Below are 18,941 nucleotides of genomic sequence, written 5' to 3'. Positions count from 1 at the left end.
CGACGACAACCCTGATATGGACATCGACGAACTCACATCTGACAGATGAAGAGGCCACACCGAAAAATCAGGGACAAAATCTATCAGAAACCCTCGTTACAAAGATCCAAGTCAAGATCCTGGAATACAACTCCAAGAACCCATGGAAATCGACTTTTCTAGTTATGGTCTCACCCGCTACCATCTCAGCACACTCCGACAAGGTTCTTGAAGTGGTATCTTTCCCCTCCACAATATTTCTACCCAACCAAAAAATTGAGGTAGTCCCCTGTAATATTACAATACGGAATTTGAAATATTGAATATCAACAGGGATAACCTTGTCTAGCGTTGGAGGATCGACCCGAAGTGGGCCACTGTCAAACAAAGAACTAGACCGCAAAGTGGGTTTGTAGATATTTAAAAGGAAATAGGCAACATCCAGGCTTTGATCCTGAAATTGTGTCAAAGGTTGCATGAAACCCAGGGGCTTTGGTCGTATATCCAATCCTTGGCCTGATGCAGCCTTCCTTTTGTTTGCTATTCTGATTCATCTTCTCTCTCTTTTTCTCTTTTCTCTCTCACTCTTGCATATTCCATGACTGTCACTTCAAACATACAGCCTTTAAGCTTCCTCTATGTCATTTCCTTCACATGAATTGACAGTAACTCGGATCAGCCTTCAGCCCACCGTTGCTTTGCGGTTTCCCTTTTCACTACCACTACCACCATGAGCCTTAGAAGAATCAAGATGCAGGCATCTAGATGCTTATCTACTCGTCGTGGATCTTGTATATTATTTGTTACCTTCATATGGTTCCTCTTCTATCACCTTCCAGCTCCTCCTTCCACCCAGAACAATATTCGCGCAGACCGACCACCCCCAGAACATCAAGTAGAGGACACGCCACGATTTATCTACCGCTCTCCTTTTCGAAGAAATCCGGATGTTCAATATGAAAAACAGCTAGCAAATGCCCTGGAGAAGATTGAAATGGCCGTATTGGCACAAAGTCAGGAAAGCAACATATCCGAAGATAGAATCTGGCAGATTGCGAAAGATGCAAAGCACAGGGGGGAAGACTCAATAGTGTTTCAAGGGAAAAATAAAGAGTGGGTATACACTGTATGTACTTTGGCTGGACCCTACATAACTTGCTTGACTCCAACTGAAAACCACAAAGTTAGTCAGTGATCAAAAGGCCATCGAGTTCGTGACCAACGAGCTATCCGCCATCCCCGAAATCGCGACCATATACAAATCCTACCCCCACAATGTCCTCCGAGCAGACCTCCTCAGATACCTCCTTCTCTGGTACTACGGAGGCTTCTACGCAGACATCGATGTTTTTCCGGCTCGAACCATCAAGACCTGCCCAGCACTTGAGCCCTTCTTCGCAACCATACCGGATGAATACACACAAAACACCCCTCCCGATGTATCGCTCGTTGTTGGAATCGAAGTCGACGAGCCATACGCTTCGCCACAATTCATGCGCGATTGGCACTGGACAAGGAGCTACGGACTGATCCAGTATACGATGTATGCACCACGACGTTTCAGCCCGCTTCTCCGTGAAACCATTGTGCGGGTCTTAGCACATACCAGAAAATACAATAGTGAACATACCGGCCTCTTCCCCAGTCTGGCGTATGACGAGAAGACAATATTAGGAGTTACGGGGCCTGATGTCTTTACAGATGCTATTCTTGACACACTTTCCTCTTCACTTCCTTTGACACATCAGTTCATTCAACAATCTGTCGACGCAGATGCGGATATAGGGGATCTTTTATCTCCTGAACTTGGGGAGTTGAAGGAACGCGTAACGTGGGCTCCGTTTCATAGACTCCGTGATCCTGTCTGCATCCAGGCTGGCGAGGCTGTCCAGAATGAATCCATGGGTGGACTGTGCGTGTTGCCAATCAGTGTTTGGGGGAATGGACAGAGACATAGTCAGGCGGGAGGGTTTAACCATCCTGACGCGTGTGTTAATCATCGGTTTGGGCGGACGTGGAAGAAGGGGTGGTGGGAGTATATATTTGGGTGAATCTTTCATTGTTTGATCTGGCTTGCATAGTCGAGTGATATTTTGACATAGATTGGATAAGATAACTGCTTTCTTTCAAGGTGAACCTTTTTTGTATCGGTTTGAATGTACTACTGAGGATACATGGTAGACGAGATCATGAAGCGAGAAGCAATCCAATATAAGTGTATTGGAAAGTGAAAACTATTGAGAAGGGAGGAAAGAAAAGGACTGTAGGAGTCCTTTACTACTATAAGACTCTGCTTTGATCCCCCTTTAAGCAATCATTTGTAGCACTGGCAGCCTTCCTTCTTGGGGTTCTGGCAACGAGCCTGGTTGACAGAACAACCTCCACAGAATGCACATGTATCAGGAGCATAGCAGTTCCCCTCTCCTACAACACAGCTTCCATGGTGGCCCACACATTTGGTGCACGCGTTGGTGGCTCGGCCCTCAAGATCTCTAGCCTAGAATGAACGTGTTAGGAAATTGCCATTCCCCAAAATAGGGGTTAGACGGAAATGTACCTGGTTCAAGCTTTGCTGTATGAAGTCAGTTCCCATGTATAGGATAGTTCAAATGATCAAGGACTCACTGGCTCTCCATAGATAATATCCTCGCCAGATTGGTAAACCTCGAGCTCAACGCCGTTTGCCGCAAAAATGCCACTCTGTGCAGCCGATGCATTGGCAACAAGAAAGGCGAGGATTGCAGTGCCTTGAAGGAACAGTTTCATTTTGGAAAGAATTTGATGGTCTTGAATTGAAGCTGAAAGGATGTATTACTTTCCTCGCGAGGTATGGAATTGGGGTTAGACTAGTACGACTGAGGTGCACGGCTATCCGGGGCTTCTTATATCTTGAGTTACTGACTCAAAATATGTTTGCTACCCCTCTGTTGGAAATGTGAATATGCAATCCTTCAGCTTAGGATACCAGAAATGCAATCTTTTGATGTATTACGTATATGCCTACCTTGGCATGCTGGTACAATTGGCATCGGTAGACACTAGTAGACACAAAGAGCCTCAGATTTTGAAGTGGACGGACGGGTATCTTGGGATCGTCAACTCGTAAACCCAATTCAGTACTGGGTAGGCTTTTTGCTTCTTCTGAACAGCACACTTTGTGTTTCATTGGCCATGCTCTACATGGCACTCTAGCTGCTTCCTGTTATCTCTGACTAACGAATTTTGATTTATCCCAGTCTCCCAAGGTCTGTCGGAATTGAAATTAGGCTGAGTCTTGTGATGTAAGTTTCCTTTAAGCCCCTTTGAATGACTGAAACCTGACCCCTAGTCAGATATTTGGTACTCCCAAGAATACATACTCATACGGAGCAGATAATTCCAGGATCCAATACTCATTATTCCATATAAGAAAGTTATTTAGAGAATTCAAAAGAAGGGTCTGCTTTTAATCCAGGATAGGGGAAGTTATCTATAGCTGTTCCGATGATTGCCGGTGTTGCAGGACCAAGCCGTTGAAAGGGAAAGCCGTAGCCGTTAATACGAGTGATCGGCCAAAAAAAAGCAACGGTCTCGAACGCTAGGACGGGGGATATGGCCGGGGTCTTTGATTGCATCCAATAGCAACATTTGAAACACCGACTGACACGAAAGCAGGCTCAAAGCTGGCCATACCATGTGGAGACAATAACACGAACAGCGGATGCCTGCATATGTGGAGTAGTGAGGGGATTATGCAGGGATCTGCGCTGTTTATCCCTATGACATTGACGGAGAGCCCTAAAAAGGTAGAGATCACCCCGTTGTTGTAGAGCCTTACTAGACTAAGTGCGATTTGCATCCGACCTAGTAAGTACTTCGATGTATAGGGTAAGTTCCATCGTAATCTAGGCTAGGCATCATAATATTGACTGGTGTTTGCATCACTAACACGTTAGTCAGGAGATATGCAGGGTGATAGTAGTTATGCAAGTAAATTTACCACACACGCACAGAGAGGGAGACCAAATGATGTAACAATTTACAAATAAAGAGCAAACATATTTTATTCCACTGCTATGACCTCCATTTGTATCTCCTGTTTATTACCTTTAGTACCGATCCTGGGAACAAAAACAGTAGTTCGCGGCGGTGCAAACGGAAGGATCCGTTTATAGAGAGCCTCGAAGTCATCTATTAAATGGACCCACATGTTTTCTGTAAAATAAACCTAAGAAAAAGATCTACATTTAGCTTCAAAGGATCCCAAAGCCAGAATTGTTAGATCCTACCGTGGTTTTAACAATCCTGTCCAAACCAGAACCCGCCGCCTTCAGAATTGCCTCTATATTACGGATCATCCGTTCTGCACTTGCAATGGACTCGGCAAGATGCCCCCCACGAGGCATATTTGCTGCTTGAGCTGCTACATAGATCGTCCCGTTGACTTTGAATGCCTGGGACTGTCATGAGTGGTTAGATGAGTGAAAAAGGACTGGCAGGATTCCTCTTACGGAGCCGCTCGGTGCTGAGGAAAGTCGCATTAGTGACAGGTAAAAGCCGCGGAGATTCATATGAGATCGGCTTACGTTCAGGGGCTGCTGGGGTCCGTATGCATTGAATGGCAGCCCTGCGGGGCTGGATGCTATCATAATCCGGGGGGTTGTCGGCTTGTTCTGACGTGGACTGCGTGGCCATTTTGGGATAAAAAGCAAAGTGAAATAGGTCGCGTGGTCAGTGTAGATAGTGTTAATAGTTTAGGTTGCGGCTGATAAGTAGAAAAAAAAAACATCGTGGTTCGGGAACGGCCCTTTTGAGGGGGGCCTATCACGGTCTCGTATAGCGGCACGGGGGTTGGCGGTTGGTCCCATTTAGCTCCCCCGCAATATGCACTACGGGCACGACAGATATCAAAATGGCAAGAGATCGATATCTATTAGCTTCGGAGAGAATCCATAATCTTTGGCCTTATTTCTAGTGGGAGGAACTGAATAGCTTATACTGATTAAAAACACCAACGTTGGAAGAAAAGTACCAAACTTTGTATATTCGAGCGAATCGCACAGGTAATTCTTAAAGATTCTCGCAACTCAGCCAACAGTACTCATCTCATTCATGCCGCAGGAAGCACCCAGGTTGTCACAGACCGACTCGGAATGTTGCCACTCCACTCCTGGCCACTGTTAGTAGATAAAGTAATGTAAACATCATTGCTGTACGTGTTCTCAACAACAACAGTGCGAGTTCCATCTGGATTCAGCGAAGCAACAGATTGTACACCTCCATTAGAATCCGTGTAGCTTCCGGTACCACTCAACACAATCGCACCCGGCGGCATGAACTTGCTGAACTGAGCCATCATATAGTATGCTGGGTTGAAAGTATATCCGCCGTTGGCAATAGTCACCAGACCTTGACAGGTTGCACAGCCGCCACTTGACAGATGAGGACCATCTTGATCATTTGTGCCAAGTGTCCAGGCCATGACGCCAGATGCCCAATTTTGCAACGGCCCCATGGTGAAATCGGCGGCTTGGTTCCATGATGCAGATGCCGGGGTCCAGCATTCTGTCATGTATTGCTTGATGTTGGGGTTTGTCTGGTGGAATTTGGTGAGGACTGTCCAGTCTACATTGCTGGCATAACAATGCCACGCTACCGAGTCGACATACTTGCTAGCTCCGTTGATGACGTTCTGAGGGTAGGACGTCACATCTGATATCTATCCATTAGCAAATAAAATCCTCCCTCAAAGATACTGGGTTCATGAGAGCTTACCAGTGTTGTGATCATATGCCCAGATATCAGTGTTCAGGCCGGCTTGAGCGAGAGCCGGACCGATATAGTTCTGGATCAACTGTGCAGACTCATAGTCAAACACATACATTGTGGGATATCCGGCTTGGCTGTTCAAAGGCTCGTTTTGAATGGTAATCGCATCGATGTGGGCGCCGAGATTCTCGTAGGCCTGGATGTACTTGACGAAATATTGCGCAAAGGCACTGGCATATCCAGTACTCCCCGTGCCTCCACTAGTCAAGTAGCCATCATTGAGGTTGTTGTTTGTCGCAGCGCCATCAATCACACCATTCAGCTTCATCCAGCCGGGGGCACTCCAAGGTGAACCAAGAATCTTCAAACTCGACTGAAGGGATTTCATCTTAGCCAGCATCGTAGCCATAGAATTTCCACGGTCGCCCAGGTTAAAACCGGACAGCGATGGATCCGCATTCTTCCCATTATCGTCGTAGGTATACGATGGGTCACCAGATAGGTCGGAAGCGCCAATCGTATGGCGCATCAAAGCGAATCCAGCACCAGCGCCAGTCATCAGCTCATTGAGCAGTTGTTGCAGCGTGGAACTGGATAACGTGTTGAAGGAGGTGACCGTGGCATCGGTGACAGCGGCTCCAAAGCCCACGATTGTTTGTTTGTGCCCGCTGGATGTATCATCGATACTCAGCTTCCAGGTCGACTCGGAGCCTGGATTGCCGCTGCCCTGGACTGGCGCTGCGATTGATGAAAGCTTGTAATTGCCATCTGAGTTTGAACTGTAGGCTGATGCAGTGGTTGCTCGCTTTCCTGGTGATGCCTCTGCTAGCACTGAAAGCAGGAGCACGGGAAGAAGAGACGGAAGCATGTTGTTTAATGCTTTCCTAAATAGTATCTCAGGAATTCAGTCTTTATTTGAGGACTGGGTGAACAATGAAGATTATCAGTCATGGGGATACACTGTCTTATATGTCCCACCAAAGACAAACTTGTATAGGCTATCCCCGGCCATTTCCCTAAAAGATGAATGGAACTCACGTCGAGGGAAAAATAAGCAGAGACGCGTAGGACCCCAGATTTCGGCCATAAGCTGATGAAGAATACTACAGTACCACCGACTAATGCACGCCACATTTCCCCGGGGAGGGGTCCCCGATAGCTTGTATTGTCTTGGTGTCTCCCCTATCTCGGGGATATCGCCCATTCGAGGATAGTTTGTGTTTTAGAATAAGCTTCCATGCATGGCTGAAGGTTTGTACAATGCCATTATTATGCCACTGAAATGAAAGTTTAACTGGATGCTCTAGTTGCTTATTCGGGGCGGGGTTGCCCGCAAACGGCATGAAACGACGGACTGGCGCGCTGTAGAAGTGTTGATTTACCGAAATGAGAGGGCTGGAGCGACAGCGACCAAGCCGACCTGAAAAGTTGCAATTAGATTAGAACAGAAGCGGGAAGTAGTGTGAATTTTGTGGAAAAATATCCGTTGCTGTCCAATACTATTACCATGTATAAAGTTCGCTACCACAGCCCGCAGCTACACAATGTGACATTCTTTTCTTCCCCTCTACTTCCAGCCAACAACTAGTAGCATGTCCAGGTAACACCACTAGTATCTCTAGCGACCAAGGAACCCCAGTTTTACCTTTTCTATTTAGAGACCTCGCAGCGACGGTATTCGCGCAGTGAGCGGCAACCAGTGCCATGATTCATCCTCCACCCGGAATTTCATTGAATTATATCTCCAACCACGCGTAGCGTCGGTACCTATGCTGCAAAACACCCTCCAATTTCTTGTAGCGCCGGAAACTAGCGCTCTAGGACGACTTCCTAAGCACTAGCAAGCACTGGTGTCTAGTGCTCCAGGATGATTCCTAAGCGTCGATACACCCGGCAGCATCAGCTATAGTGCTCTAGGATAAATATATAGGCATCCAACGCTAAGCATAAACACACTCCGTAGCACCGGCAACCAGTGTAATCACTAGGCTTCCGCAGAACCCATTTTGGGTCGGAACCTTCGACCCAAAACCCAACCCAGACTGGGTCTGGGTCGAAACCCCTTAACCCAGACCCAACCCGGGCCCAGTGACTGGGGCCCCAGAAAACCCAGTTTAGGCCCAGTTTACCCCAGCTTTTGCATAAAAAGGGGTCTTGGCGGTCATAAACCTGCAAAATCAGCAGAATTATACATATAATTAGCGTGTTTGTATAGTTTGTAACCCAATTTGGGGCCCCAGACCCAGTTCTGGGTTGGGTCTGGGTTTTACTGGGTCGTGCGGAAGACTAGCAACCACCGCATTCATCATCACTACCCTATAGCACCCCAGCCGGGGCGGCCGGCGTTTCGGCGGCGGCAGGTATTACCACATATATAGTTAGCTACCATGACCGGCAGCCGCCTAAGACCGTAGCTACACAATATGATCATCTTCTCTTCCCCTCTGCTTTCAGCTAACAAATACCCAGCAAATGAGACGGAAGGGGACGAAAATGAGGAAAAAATTATTATCAAGGTCTAGATAGTTTAAAGTGAATCTGGTTCTTCAAGTTTAATGCCATTGATAGTACCCCCCCTAGTAACAATTCTGTTCATGTGGATCATGTTGATCTTTTTTCACTAGTATTTTTCTTGTTTCATAACAATCGAGTACTGTATTTTATACTAATTACATATCTCTCTCTCTTCTCTCCTGGCTACCTAGATCCATGATAATCCTAGGTAGGAAGGCTTGATCTTAATGATTAATAGCCTGACCTGCTAGTGTGATCTTATTGATTGGTATCACTGCTTGTAAAGTGGTATAAAAAGCATATCCCCCCCTAAAAGCAGCAGTGATGTAATATATAGTGGTATATGCAATACACAACGCTAGAGGAATTAGGGTTGTCTTGGCCGATCCACATGGACAGAAATGTTACTAGTGGGGGGGGGGGGGGGGGGGGTAGTACTCGTAGTAGTTGACATAATGGCTAGGTTAGGGAAGATCACCAGCCCTAAAAGGCGGCCAGGTGTAGGGCCCCGATGGGGTTGGGCGGGACCGTTTAAACATTCATGAGAATCTGCAGAATCTCGAAGATGAGTGCAACATAAGTTATAAGTGGAACCTATGTGGGAATGTCAAGGAATGTAAAGAATTCAGGTTGTTCGGTGCCGAAAACAGGTCAACTCAGGTACTTTGCGCGTATGACGTCAATATGCCGGGAACAGGTGTTTTACAAGTTATAACGGCAATAACCCCCTCTGTCGCACTCATTTTGCTCCTTCAAACTTCAACTACTGGAAATATTGTTCATAATTAATTTACATCATGAGCGGCTATAAATTTCCCGTCGATCTCAAGCAGTTCAAGCAGCTTAAGCTTGACCCGAAGACCCCACAGCTATCAACCCAACAGAAGAGCGATTTGCAACACAATATCAACATTTTCAGAGATGCCATCATTGCCTTCACAGCAACAGGGGCCGCCCGTGGTGTTGCGGGCCACACTGGAGGCCCCTTCGATACAGCCCCGGAAGTCTGCATCCTGCTTGCTTTCATAAACGCCAACCCCAACAAATGGGTCGATGCCCTGTACGACGAGGCCGGCCACCGTGTCGCAACACAATACCTGCTGGCCGCATTGGACGGCAAGATCGAGCCCGATCACCTGCTAAACTATCGTGCTGCCGACTCCCACCTCCCCGGCCACCCCGAGCTCGGTTTCACCCCCGGCATCAAATTCAGCTCCGGTCGTCTGGGTCACATGTGGGGTATGGTCAACGGCATTGCTATGGCCAACAAAGACAAGAATGTGATTCTCTTGGGATCTGATGGATCCCAGCAAGAAGGAAACGATGCCGAGGCTGCGCGCATTGCCGTTGGCCGAAACCTGAACGTTAAGCTCTTCATCGATAACAACGATGTCACAATTGCTGGACACCCCTCGGAATACCTCAAGGGCTATGAGGTTGCTCGGACCCTTGATGGACATGGCCTGAAGGTCCTCCGCGCCCAGGGCGAGAATCTAGACTCCTTATACCCCGCTATGTGTGAAGTCATCAACCACGACGGTCCCGCCGCTGTTGTTGTCGACCGCAAAATGGCCGCTGGCATTGAGGGCATTGAGGGAGAGTGTCATGCGCACGATGTCATTCCCGTCGACATTGCTCGCAAATACCTTACTAAGCGCGGATACAGCCAGCAGCAGCTTGCTTTCTACGACGATATCAAGCCTGGCTCAAACCCCCACACGTACAAGGGTTCGAGCAAGGATAAGGGCGCGAACCGCACCATTTTCGGCGATGCCGTGAATGATATTCTTGACAAACTGAGTAAGGAGGAGGCTAAGCGTCGCGTCATGGTCATCGACTCCGACTTGGCAGGCTCCACTGGACTGAAGGGCATCGGCGCCAAGCACCCCGAGTCTTTCGTTCCATGTGGTGTCATGGAGCGCGGCAATTTCTCTGCTGCCGCTGGTTTCGGATTCGGCAGCAATGGAGAGCGCCAAGGTGTCTTCTCTACCTTCTCTGCCTTCCTGGAGATGTGTATCTCTGAGATCACCATGGCTCGTCTGAACGACTGCACCGTTCTGTCTCACTTCTCTCACAGCGGTGTCGACGAGATGGCCGACAACACCTGCCACTTCGGTCTGAACCACTTCTTCGCCGACAATGGTCTGATGGATGCCGCGAGTACCGCGCTGTACTTCCCTGCCGATGGCGAGCAGATGAAGGCCGTAGTCAACGAGGTGTTCTGGAATAAGGGCATGCGTTTCATCTTCTCCACTCGTGCCAAGGTCCCTTACATCTTGAAGGAGGGCACCGACCAGAAACTCTTCGGTGAGGGCTACAAGTTCGTTCCTGGCAAGGAAGAAGTCATCCGTAAGGGCTCCGCTGGTTACATCGTCTCGTACGGTGATATGCTCTACCGCTCGCTTGATGCTGTCGAGAACCTGCGTGCCGAGGGTCTCGATGTCGGTCTGATTAACAAGCCCACTCTAAACGTGGTTGACGAGGATACCATCAAGTTGTACGGATCCTCACCATTCGTCCTGGTTGTTGAGTCGATTGCGCAGAAGACAGGTCTCGGCTCTCGCTTGGGTACTCACCTCCTTGAGCGCAAGTTCACACCCAAGTTCAAGACCATGGGTGCTATCAAGGAGGGCTGCGGTGGTCTATACGAGCAAGTCAATGCTCAGGGCCTTGGACCGAGCGATATTATCGCTGCGGTTAAGGAGGTGTCTGGTAACTAAATTTGTGAATGTCAAAAACGTAACGACTTTTTCGTGTAATAATAAAAAATTTCATTTCTACTTGTCCAGGCCACTTTCCTCGGTATATTTTACTCAATTTCCTCTCTTTATCAAGGCCAAGACCTGATCGCCCCCAAATTCTACCCGCCTTCCCAATGCGATATCGCGACAATTGAAGCGACATTTGACTCAACCGGCACTTCTCCACTAAATTCCCCACAAGTATCCGCCCGCCGCACCGTTGATTGGCTAAACTCCACAAAGTGCGACTTGGCACCCAAGGCTAGTCCCAAAATGGCACTAGAGCATGAGAGCTCGAAAGCACGCAATCTTACAGAAGGATGAGAATAGGTCTAATGCAACATTAACACGTCTAGATCGGTAGTTGATTTCTTCAGGGGAAAAAAACTATATATGGCACGTTTCCCGTTTAGCGTTTAGCTCAGGGTTGAAGATTTTTATTTTCGTGGCTTGATTCAAGGTGCTTACTATACTTTAAGCTTAAACCGCACGCCATAATGGCCGACCAAGCTTCTATCTCGGAATCGTCCGATACCCCAATTGAAAAGCGAGTATGGTATCGCGGAACACTCTTCAATGCCTGTGTTATCGGAGGTGTCGGATTCACGGCCCCGGGCTTGTGGAATGCGATGAATGCCTTGGGTGCTGGTGGCGCGCAGGAACCTTTCTTGATTAATGCCGCCAATGCGCTTGTTTTTGGTCTCAGTATGTGACATATAGCGTCAACTATATTGGAACTTCGAATTGGGCTTTGCGCTAACTTGTTTGATAGTGGGAATTTTGTGTCTCTTCGGTGGCCCCATCGCCAACCGGATTGGCTTGAGATGGACTCTGATGCTCGGCGCTGTGGGATATCCGTTGTATTCGTACGTATCATGAGAGCATAACATAAAATTGGTGTCATTTTGAGACTTATTTTTATATACAGCGCCGCCTTATACACAAATAACCGTTTTGTGAGTCCTTCATCAACCTTGGAACTACCTATTCAACCGAGGGACGAAGACTAATGCCTATCAAGGGAAATGTATGGTTTGTGCTGGTTGGATCAGTATTCTGTGGTTTATCGTGAGTATCCTATACCGATCAAATGAAGTAAGACCACCGGCTAACCTTTATAGCGCCGGTCTCTTCTGGGCCTCGGAGGGTGCTGTGGCATTGGGTTATCCCGAGCCTACAAAGCGAGGCAGATATATGAAGTGAGATATTCCAAAATGGCTGACAGGACAAAATGACTGACTTAAATAGCATCTGGCTTTGGTTCCGTACAGGTGGCCCGTTGGTGGGAGGTGCTATTGTCCTTGGCCTCAACCAGTATGTCTAATTCGAATTCATTGCGGAGAGAATTTACTGACGAATGAAAAGTGCTGGCGACGCCCATGCCAAAGGAAAGGTTGGATCTGGTAAGCTGATCCAAGCCAGATTGAACAGCCAGAACGATTACTAACATACGACAGAGACATATCTGATCTTCATCGCGCTGCAATGTACTGCCGTGCCTATAGCGTTCTTCCTCACGTCACCCGACAAGGTCCAACGAACCGATGGAAGCAAAGTCAGGATTATCCTGCAGGACTCCTGGCGTGCTGAAATGAAAGAGCTCTGGAAGGTCTGCCAGCGGAGAGAGGTATGTTTAACATCATTAATTCAATCGTCCTCATGGGGTATATGTGGCTAACTTTACTAGATTCTCTTGCTATTGCCTGTTTTCTGGGCTGCATACTTCAATATGTACACCGGAAGTATGGATTGTCTCTTTCCTATTCACTGTTTGCAGTTGTTGATTGGTTGGTCTAGATTTCAAAACGTACTACTTTGGCGTGCGCGCTCGCGCTCTAATGGGATTCGTCAGTATGTTCATACACTCACATTATTTGGATACACTTTTACATCAGTGCTAATATGGACCAAAGCCTACTTCGCCACTCTTCTTGCCTCGACACTCATTAGTAGGTTCCTGGACTACCGTGGCCTTTCGATCAGAAACCGAATCAAGTACAGGTACAGAACCTCATCATTCGCAAGTAAATCTAGAAGCAAGACTAACAAAAGCCACAGCTTTTTCTACGTGATCGTCGTCCACATCGTTGCCTGGGTCTACTGCTGGGTTATCCAAGAAAAGTACACCAAGAACCCACCAACACTTGACTGGGCCGACAAAGGCTTTGTTGAAGGATTCTTCGTTGTCCTGCTCTGGGGTGAGTCTTGCAAATGAGTCGATATACCGATACAGTGCTAACCTTCCCTTTATCAGAATTCGCTCAGCAATCACTGCAAAATTTCCTTTACTACCTTCTCTCCACCATGACCGACAACATCTCCGAACTCTGTAAGTCAAACCCGAACTGATTATCCTATCTACAAATTGCTAATACGATATAGCCCGGTTGTCTGGTATCCTCCGTGGTCAAGAGAGCTTTTCGCAGGCTGTCTCTTACGGCCTCAACTCGAAGAAATGGCACGGTGGAAGAGTGCCACTTATCGTCAACACCATCCTTCTTGGTAACTGATATCCACTGAATGATCATAAAGAAGCAGCGCTAACTTTACTTTCAAGTTCTTTGCGTGTGGCCTACTTGGCTCGTTGTCAGGGTCCACGTTCCCATCGAGCATTCCAAGGAGGCCGCTGAATTGTCCCAGGCCCAAGACGAGGAGCAGAACAAAGTTAGTCTCTCTGACAAGGAGACATTTGTTGTTGCCGAGGCAGTTGCTTCGAAATAGGTTGGACTTGATGGATCGTCCACTCTGCAAAAATACATAATCTATTTACGACCGGGGTTTGAAGTCTACACAAATGTCTCATCACCCTTTGAACAAAATTTAATTCATGAATCAATGAGCCGCTTATAGTCTGTGAATAATACTGTGTTCTTTATCATCTTTCAGACTAGGAGAACCCCTTCATCATCCTGGCTTTCCTCGCGTAACTTCCGCTCCACACGGCTCTCACTAGTGGGATCGAAATAGGCTTCGATATGAGGTTAGCAAACATGAACAATTGGAAGTCGAGATATATTCATATAAGGACTCACGTATTTCACCAAAAACGGTAGTCCGAATACCCCGTCTATCTCCTTTATAGGTACCAGGGATCACTCGGTGAAGGGTACACCTAATAGAGTATTAGTCTCCAACTCCAAAGCAGCAAAGGAGGAGTGCGGAGTTACCGATTATCCCACATAGCAACACTCCCAACAGCCCATTTCCAACGAACATAGTGGTCATCAGCCGAGTGGATATGATATGCCAAGAAATCGAGAACTTTGTCTAAACAGTCGTCAGCCGTAAACAACAACCCGATTCGTTGAGAGTATCACGTACCAGATTCCAGCTTCTTGAGCTCAGCGAACCCAGTCACAAACCCAGGATTGACGTTCAAAGCCTTCAGTTTAGTGACTGGGTGCGTGCGCACGGCTGGGTGGTGTGTATCGATTGGAGGGCGATTGGGACCTGCACCCCATAGATCGAGAATGGTATCATCTACATATTCATTGAATTAGCCAACTTACAACTAGGAAAGTGGCTATCAAGGAGACGAACACTGCAGCCTTGAGGTATGCACGGCATGAAGACCGTCGAGGAACCTTTTGTAAGCGTCGCTTAGGGCATCATATATGCCATATTGAGATACCTATGAAATTAGCATAGTGTTTTGAGTGAGACCTGGGTCTGTAACATACCCAGGCTGTGTCCCCACCGACTTCGGGATGCTCTTCCATTCTTAGTAAGGAGTACGTAGGTGCTATTATGTGTTAGAAATTGATGATCAGAGAGTATGGTTCGCCACAAACGATTGATTTCGAATGATGTATCAGCGTGGAAATCTCCACTAGGCTATGGAAGTAAGATTTGCTATTAGGCTTTTGCTTTCAAGAATGTCAGAATTGTCTTACCCAGGGCGTGTAGCTTAGCATTTCACGGTGATCTTCGCGGCTGCCTTTGATATTCACGAACTTCGCAGGGGGTTAGCAATGGTGACAAGAAGGCAATATCATGAGGTGGTTATGAAAGGAACCTTGGGTTTTCTTGATGGGTTTATTGAGGAATTTCGGTAGAGTATACTATACTTTTTGATCCTGATAATTGTTAGCTCACTTAATCTGCCGGAAAATTTACAAAACAGTTGTGTTTCATCTTACCTTTTGAGCAGGGTGTTTATCCAAGATGCCTACAAGATCAAATTAATACCCGATGCCATCATTCAGAAACCTAGTAAAGCCTTACCATAATGCTGAAACAGTTCAACCTGTTTCTCAGTAGTAAGATCCTGATCCCGAAAAAAGACGACTCCCCGCTCATTAACAAGAAGTGCCAATTCATCCAACTGGGTTTCGTTCAGCTGAGACAATTGCACATTCTCAAGAACACTTCCAATAGACTCAGTCAAGTCAACCTGCTTTGCCACAGAGAATAGAGCCTTCTTCTCTGGATCTGCAAAAAAGGCCCGATCTTTGGGCGGGGTAAACGACTCGCGGAGTGGCTCTGGGGGCACATGGTTCTTGATTTTCTCGTTGAAATGAGGATGGAGTGTAACGGGAAATCCCGAGTCGGGAGAAATATGCTTGCGAGCTTCGAGATTAGCCATATTCTGTGGGTTTAGTTGTAATGATTATTGCGAATAAGTAAAATAATTGGAACATGGGTGAAACGGAGGTAGAATTGTTTCGTGCTTTATATCCCGTTGAGCTCATACCCGGTGTCGATTGCGTCAAAACGCCATACATTAGTGGTTTTGTTCGAGTTCAATCGGCTACTTATTTCCCCAGAGTATGGTGTCTTGTCAGACTGCATGTCGAATATATGGAGATTACGCACGCAATACGGAACTTAAAAATGGTCTAGTGGAACTTGCTGTAATCCATGAATACCGGTGCAGGTTAGGGTCATGTGGTACGTACCGATGGGGATATATACGAAGTGAAGATATGTATTCCCCCGTCTTTTGCTTTTGTTACCTGAAGGCAAATGAGGACGTAACTTTCTGGGCTTTACCCAGAATACTGATTGATTGTATCCGCATTAGGCAGTTCCCCGAGCTCCGTCTCTCCGTCCACTTTCGCATTTCACCGTGCGTTTGGACATCTTTCTCAGTAGGGCTCTTTTGACAGGGTTTGGAGCCCAATGCCAATTGTCGTGGAATGAACAATTACTATAATTTTCGGGTGAATATATGCCAAGGGAAAAAGGGCAGATACATTATAGGTGGGTATAACACAAATAGCAGGTATTAATTCAAGGGGTAATAGGGGTATCATTAGAAGTATCATCAATCTTCTTCCCTTTAACAGAGAGCCATTCCAGCCCGAATAAACCGAGAATGCCAAAGCAAGAGAGGGCGACGCCGACATAGAATGTCTGAGCCAGAGCCTTGTTGTAAGCAAACAGCACAGCGTCATAGAGATCTTTGGGCACTCGAGTCTTGAATTCAGTCGCACCGGCCGCGACAATTGCAGTGGCATCAACATCCGGAGCGTATTGGGCCAGGTTAGTCCTGAGCTGGTTCGTGAACACGTTCTGCGCAACCGAGACGAAGACCGCACTAGCGAGATTTTCTGTGAATATGACAACAGCGGTACCGATGGGGATATCCTCCAATGACAGCGCAGTTTGGGGTGCCGAGAATGCCGTCTGTAGACCACAGCCAACTCCCGCCCCAAGGATCACTTGATAGCCGATCCATTCTTCGTGGCCAGAGTTGACATCTAACATGGTGAGCAAACCAGTTCCGATTGCCATAAAGACCACTGTCATATAGGCCCATTGGACATAATACCCAAGCACGGAAGTAAGTCCGCCCGTCGCGAACGAGAATATCACGTAGCTCAGGACAAGAGGAAGACTCATGACACCGGACTTGATTGGGGTGGCTCCCTTAATGGCTTGGAACCAAATGGGAATCTGGCTAATGAGTTAGTGTGCTGAAATATAAGGTTCATCCGAAGGATCTGTACATACGTAATATAGCATAACGAAAAAGGCAGCGACGGTGCAAGAGCCGAACAAGGATGAGCCCCAAATGTTGCGGTTGCAGAAGATTCGCTTTGGGACGGTCGCAAGTTCACCAGACCGAACCTGAATAATCCCGAAAACGATCAAAATAACGAAGGCTAACACAAAGAGGGCAATGATTCGACCATTGCTCCATGGATATTTGGTACCACCCCATTGCAGGGCAAGAAGCAAGCAAATGATACCAGGGAGTAAACAGAGGGTACCGAGAATATCCATCTGCTTCAGTTGATTGATGAAGCCAAGTTTACCCGCTTTACTTCCTTTGAAAGATGAAACGCAGAAGAGAATGACAAGACCGGCAACAAACCCAAGAGGAAGGTTAATGTAGAAACACCACCTCCAAGTGAGTTTAGCGCTATTGGTAAAGGCGCCCCCGATCAAAGGACCAGCAATGGCCGAAAATCCGTACATAGCACCGAGGGCTCCAATCAACATAGGGCGTCGGCGTGGTGGCACCGAGTGGGCGATCAACAAAAATGAGCCGTTCGTGACACCACCACCGCCAATTCCGGCAATAGCACGCCCCACAATCAGGGCAGTAGATGTAGGCGCCACACCACAGATCAACGAGCCCAGTTCGAATATAAACAGGGAGACCAGGTAGACCCATTTGATGGTGTAGAATGTGAAGAGCTTCCCCCAGATGAGCTGGAAGGCACACACTGTGAGCATGTAGGCACTTGCGTACCACCCAACATCTTCTAACGCGTGGAAATCATCGGTGATCTTGGGAATAGCGCTGGAAATAATTGTGTTGTCTAGCCCTACAAGGAACATGCAGAGGCTCAAGCTAAGGGCGATGAGGATAAGCTTGGCCTTTCCGGGGTACTGGGGTTCCTCCTGATCGCTAAGACTCCCATAATCATCAACTGGCGTTGGTGTATGCTTTTCAGTTTGTTGCGTCTGCAGAGGATCTGGGGGATCTGCTGTAGATGGTGCATTGGCGGGTTTGTTGCTTGTGGAAACAAGGGGGAGCTTCATGGTTGGAGAGGAGGTACGAGTGCACTAAAACGTGAGAAGCAAAAATTTGGTCGTCAAACTTATCCTGGCCTTCTTGGCTGCATTCCTTTTTCAGTGTACCTCACATATTGAACCAAGATATGACCAGGACATTATACTTTTATATTGAAGGGATCCTCTAGATCCGCAAGGGGCTGAATGGTGGATCGTGCCAAGACATGAGTCATGTTCACTCATTGTGACCACCTAGTGACCAAAGCACTTCCAAGGTATGCACTTTTGCAACAAGCAAGCTCAAAATGCACAAGGCTTTCTATGTAGCCGTATGGAGAATAAAGCTTTATCACGATACAACCTTGGAATGTTGTGGACAGAAAGCCCGACTAATATGGTAGGCGGTCGGATTCTGCCGAAAAGCAAGGTTATAATGAACCGAACGTATAGATATTTCGCCCTTCGGGGCATATGGTCAACTGAAAATATACAGAGAAGATTAGCATGGCCCCTGCACTAAGGATGACACGCATAATCAAAGAGAAGCACCTATTTTTTCCCCTTCCACGTCTTATATTGAGGTTATACGGTGGAAGTCTTTTTGCTACATATGATTGGTCCTTGGCAATTTGTGAGTCACGTGGCTAGCCCCGCAGCCCCACGTCGCAGGTACGAAACCGACCAATGGCGATTGTCAAATTTATTCCTCACTGTCGGATTTCGTTGTGATGGGATCACTAATTGTGCTCATTGAGAGTCATCTTCAGCAACAATTGCAAGTTAGACTCCAGTAAAAGTTTTGAGGCATCCTGTTTCAAATGCCAAGTTTATTTTCATATTGGCTCATTTTAGCTCACTAATACCTGTTTACCAGTACATACATATGTATATCACCACCGAGGCGGCCACATACTCGAGGACGGATTGATTGCAGCGATTATTTTCTAATTAACCCCATTATATATTGCCAATGTGGAACTTATTGCTAGTCTA

The 18,941-nt window shown here is 47.2% G+C and overlaps 8 protein-coding genes across 8 annotated transcripts; 3 read left to right on the top strand and 5 right to left on the bottom strand.

The window, feature by feature from the left end:
• Positions 1 to 709: 709 nt before the first annotated feature.
• Positions 710 to 2,030, top strand: N7471_007837 (uncharacterized protein; the record flags this gene model as incomplete). Its single annotated transcript, XM_057280556.1, has 2 exons — positions 710 to 1,105; positions 1,164 to 2,030. The coding sequence occupies 2 exons, from the start codon at positions 710 to 712 to the stop codon at positions 2,028 to 2,030; spliced, it is 1,263 nt and encodes a 420-aa protein (XP_057134816.1).
• Positions 2,031 to 2,293: 263 nt separating this feature from the next.
• N7471_007836 (uncharacterized protein) lies at positions 2,294 to 2,745 on the bottom strand (the record flags this gene model as incomplete). The annotated part of the gene is made up of 3 exons (XM_057280555.1): positions 2,294 to 2,476; positions 2,537 to 2,551; positions 2,605 to 2,745. The coding sequence occupies 3 exons, from the start codon at positions 2,743 to 2,745 to the stop codon at positions 2,294 to 2,296; spliced, it is 339 nt and encodes a 112-aa protein (XP_057134815.1).
• Positions 2,746 to 4,021: 1,276 nt separating this feature from the next.
• Positions 4,022 to 4,653, bottom strand: N7471_007835 (RidA family protein; the record flags this gene model as incomplete). Its single annotated transcript, XM_057280554.1, has 4 exons — positions 4,022 to 4,186; positions 4,248 to 4,418; positions 4,470 to 4,483; positions 4,545 to 4,653. 4 exons carry the CDS (start codon positions 4,651 to 4,653, stop codon positions 4,022 to 4,024), a joined length of 459 nt encoding a protein of 152 aa, XP_057134814.1.
• Positions 4,654 to 5,068: 415 nt separating this feature from the next.
• Positions 5,069 to 6,595, bottom strand: N7471_007834 (glycoside hydrolase family 30 protein; the record flags this gene model as incomplete). Its single annotated transcript, XM_057280553.1, has 2 exons — positions 5,069 to 5,670; positions 5,734 to 6,595. The coding sequence occupies 2 exons, from the start codon at positions 6,593 to 6,595 to the stop codon at positions 5,069 to 5,071; spliced, it is 1,464 nt and encodes a 487-aa protein (XP_057134813.1).
• Positions 6,596 to 9,038: 2,443 nt separating this feature from the next.
• On the top strand, positions 9,039 to 10,961 carry N7471_007833 (Transketolase N-terminal; the record flags this gene model as incomplete). Its single annotated transcript, XM_057280552.1, has 1 exon — positions 9,039 to 10,961. The coding sequence occupies one exon, from the start codon at positions 9,039 to 9,041 to the stop codon at positions 10,959 to 10,961; it is 1,923 nt and encodes a 640-aa protein (XP_057134812.1).
• Positions 10,962 to 11,479: 518 nt separating this feature from the next.
• Positions 11,480 to 13,703, top strand: N7471_007832 (Major facilitator superfamily domain general substrate transporter; the record flags this gene model as incomplete). The annotated part of the gene is made up of 15 exons (XM_057280551.1): positions 11,480 to 11,687; positions 11,755 to 11,848; positions 11,911 to 11,938; positions 12,004 to 12,050; positions 12,104 to 12,181; positions 12,231 to 12,296; positions 12,348 to 12,385; positions 12,440 to 12,609; positions 12,670 to 12,724; positions 12,780 to 12,833; positions 12,896 to 12,983; positions 13,041 to 13,180; positions 13,237 to 13,311; positions 13,365 to 13,484; positions 13,540 to 13,703. The coding sequence occupies 15 exons, from the start codon at positions 11,480 to 11,482 to the stop codon at positions 13,701 to 13,703; spliced, it is 1,425 nt and encodes a 474-aa protein (XP_057134811.1).
• A 161-nt stretch (positions 13,704 to 13,864) lies between these two features.
• N7471_007831 (TauD/TfdA dioxygenase family protein) lies at positions 13,865 to 15,567 on the bottom strand (the record flags this gene model as incomplete). Its single annotated transcript, XM_057280550.1, has 10 exons — positions 13,865 to 13,950; positions 14,015 to 14,094; positions 14,150 to 14,249; positions 14,304 to 14,462; positions 14,523 to 14,613; positions 14,663 to 14,724; positions 14,774 to 14,816; positions 14,876 to 14,935; positions 15,122 to 15,150; positions 15,207 to 15,567. 10 exons carry the CDS (start codon positions 15,565 to 15,567, stop codon positions 13,865 to 13,867), a joined length of 1,071 nt encoding a protein of 356 aa, XP_057134810.1.
• Positions 15,568 to 16,214: 647 nt separating this feature from the next.
• Positions 16,215 to 17,975, bottom strand: N7471_007830 (MDR family MFS transporter; the record flags this gene model as incomplete). The annotated part of the gene is made up of 2 exons (XM_057280549.1): positions 16,215 to 16,880; positions 16,938 to 17,975. The coding sequence occupies 2 exons, from the start codon at positions 17,973 to 17,975 to the stop codon at positions 16,215 to 16,217; spliced, it is 1,704 nt and encodes a 567-aa protein (XP_057134809.1).
• Positions 17,976 to 18,941: the final 966 nt, after the last annotated feature.

The sequence above is a fragment of the Penicillium samsonianum genome, assembly GCF_028829775.1.
Source record: "Penicillium samsonianum strain IBT 33392 chromosome Unknown utg000004l_segment0_segment0, whole genome shotgun sequence".
Taxonomy (NCBI): domain Eukaryota; kingdom Fungi; phylum Ascomycota; class Eurotiomycetes; order Eurotiales; family Aspergillaceae; genus Penicillium; species Penicillium samsonianum.
Note: the sequence above shows the minus strand (reverse complement) of the source record. Positions and strands in the feature narration are given on the sequence as shown.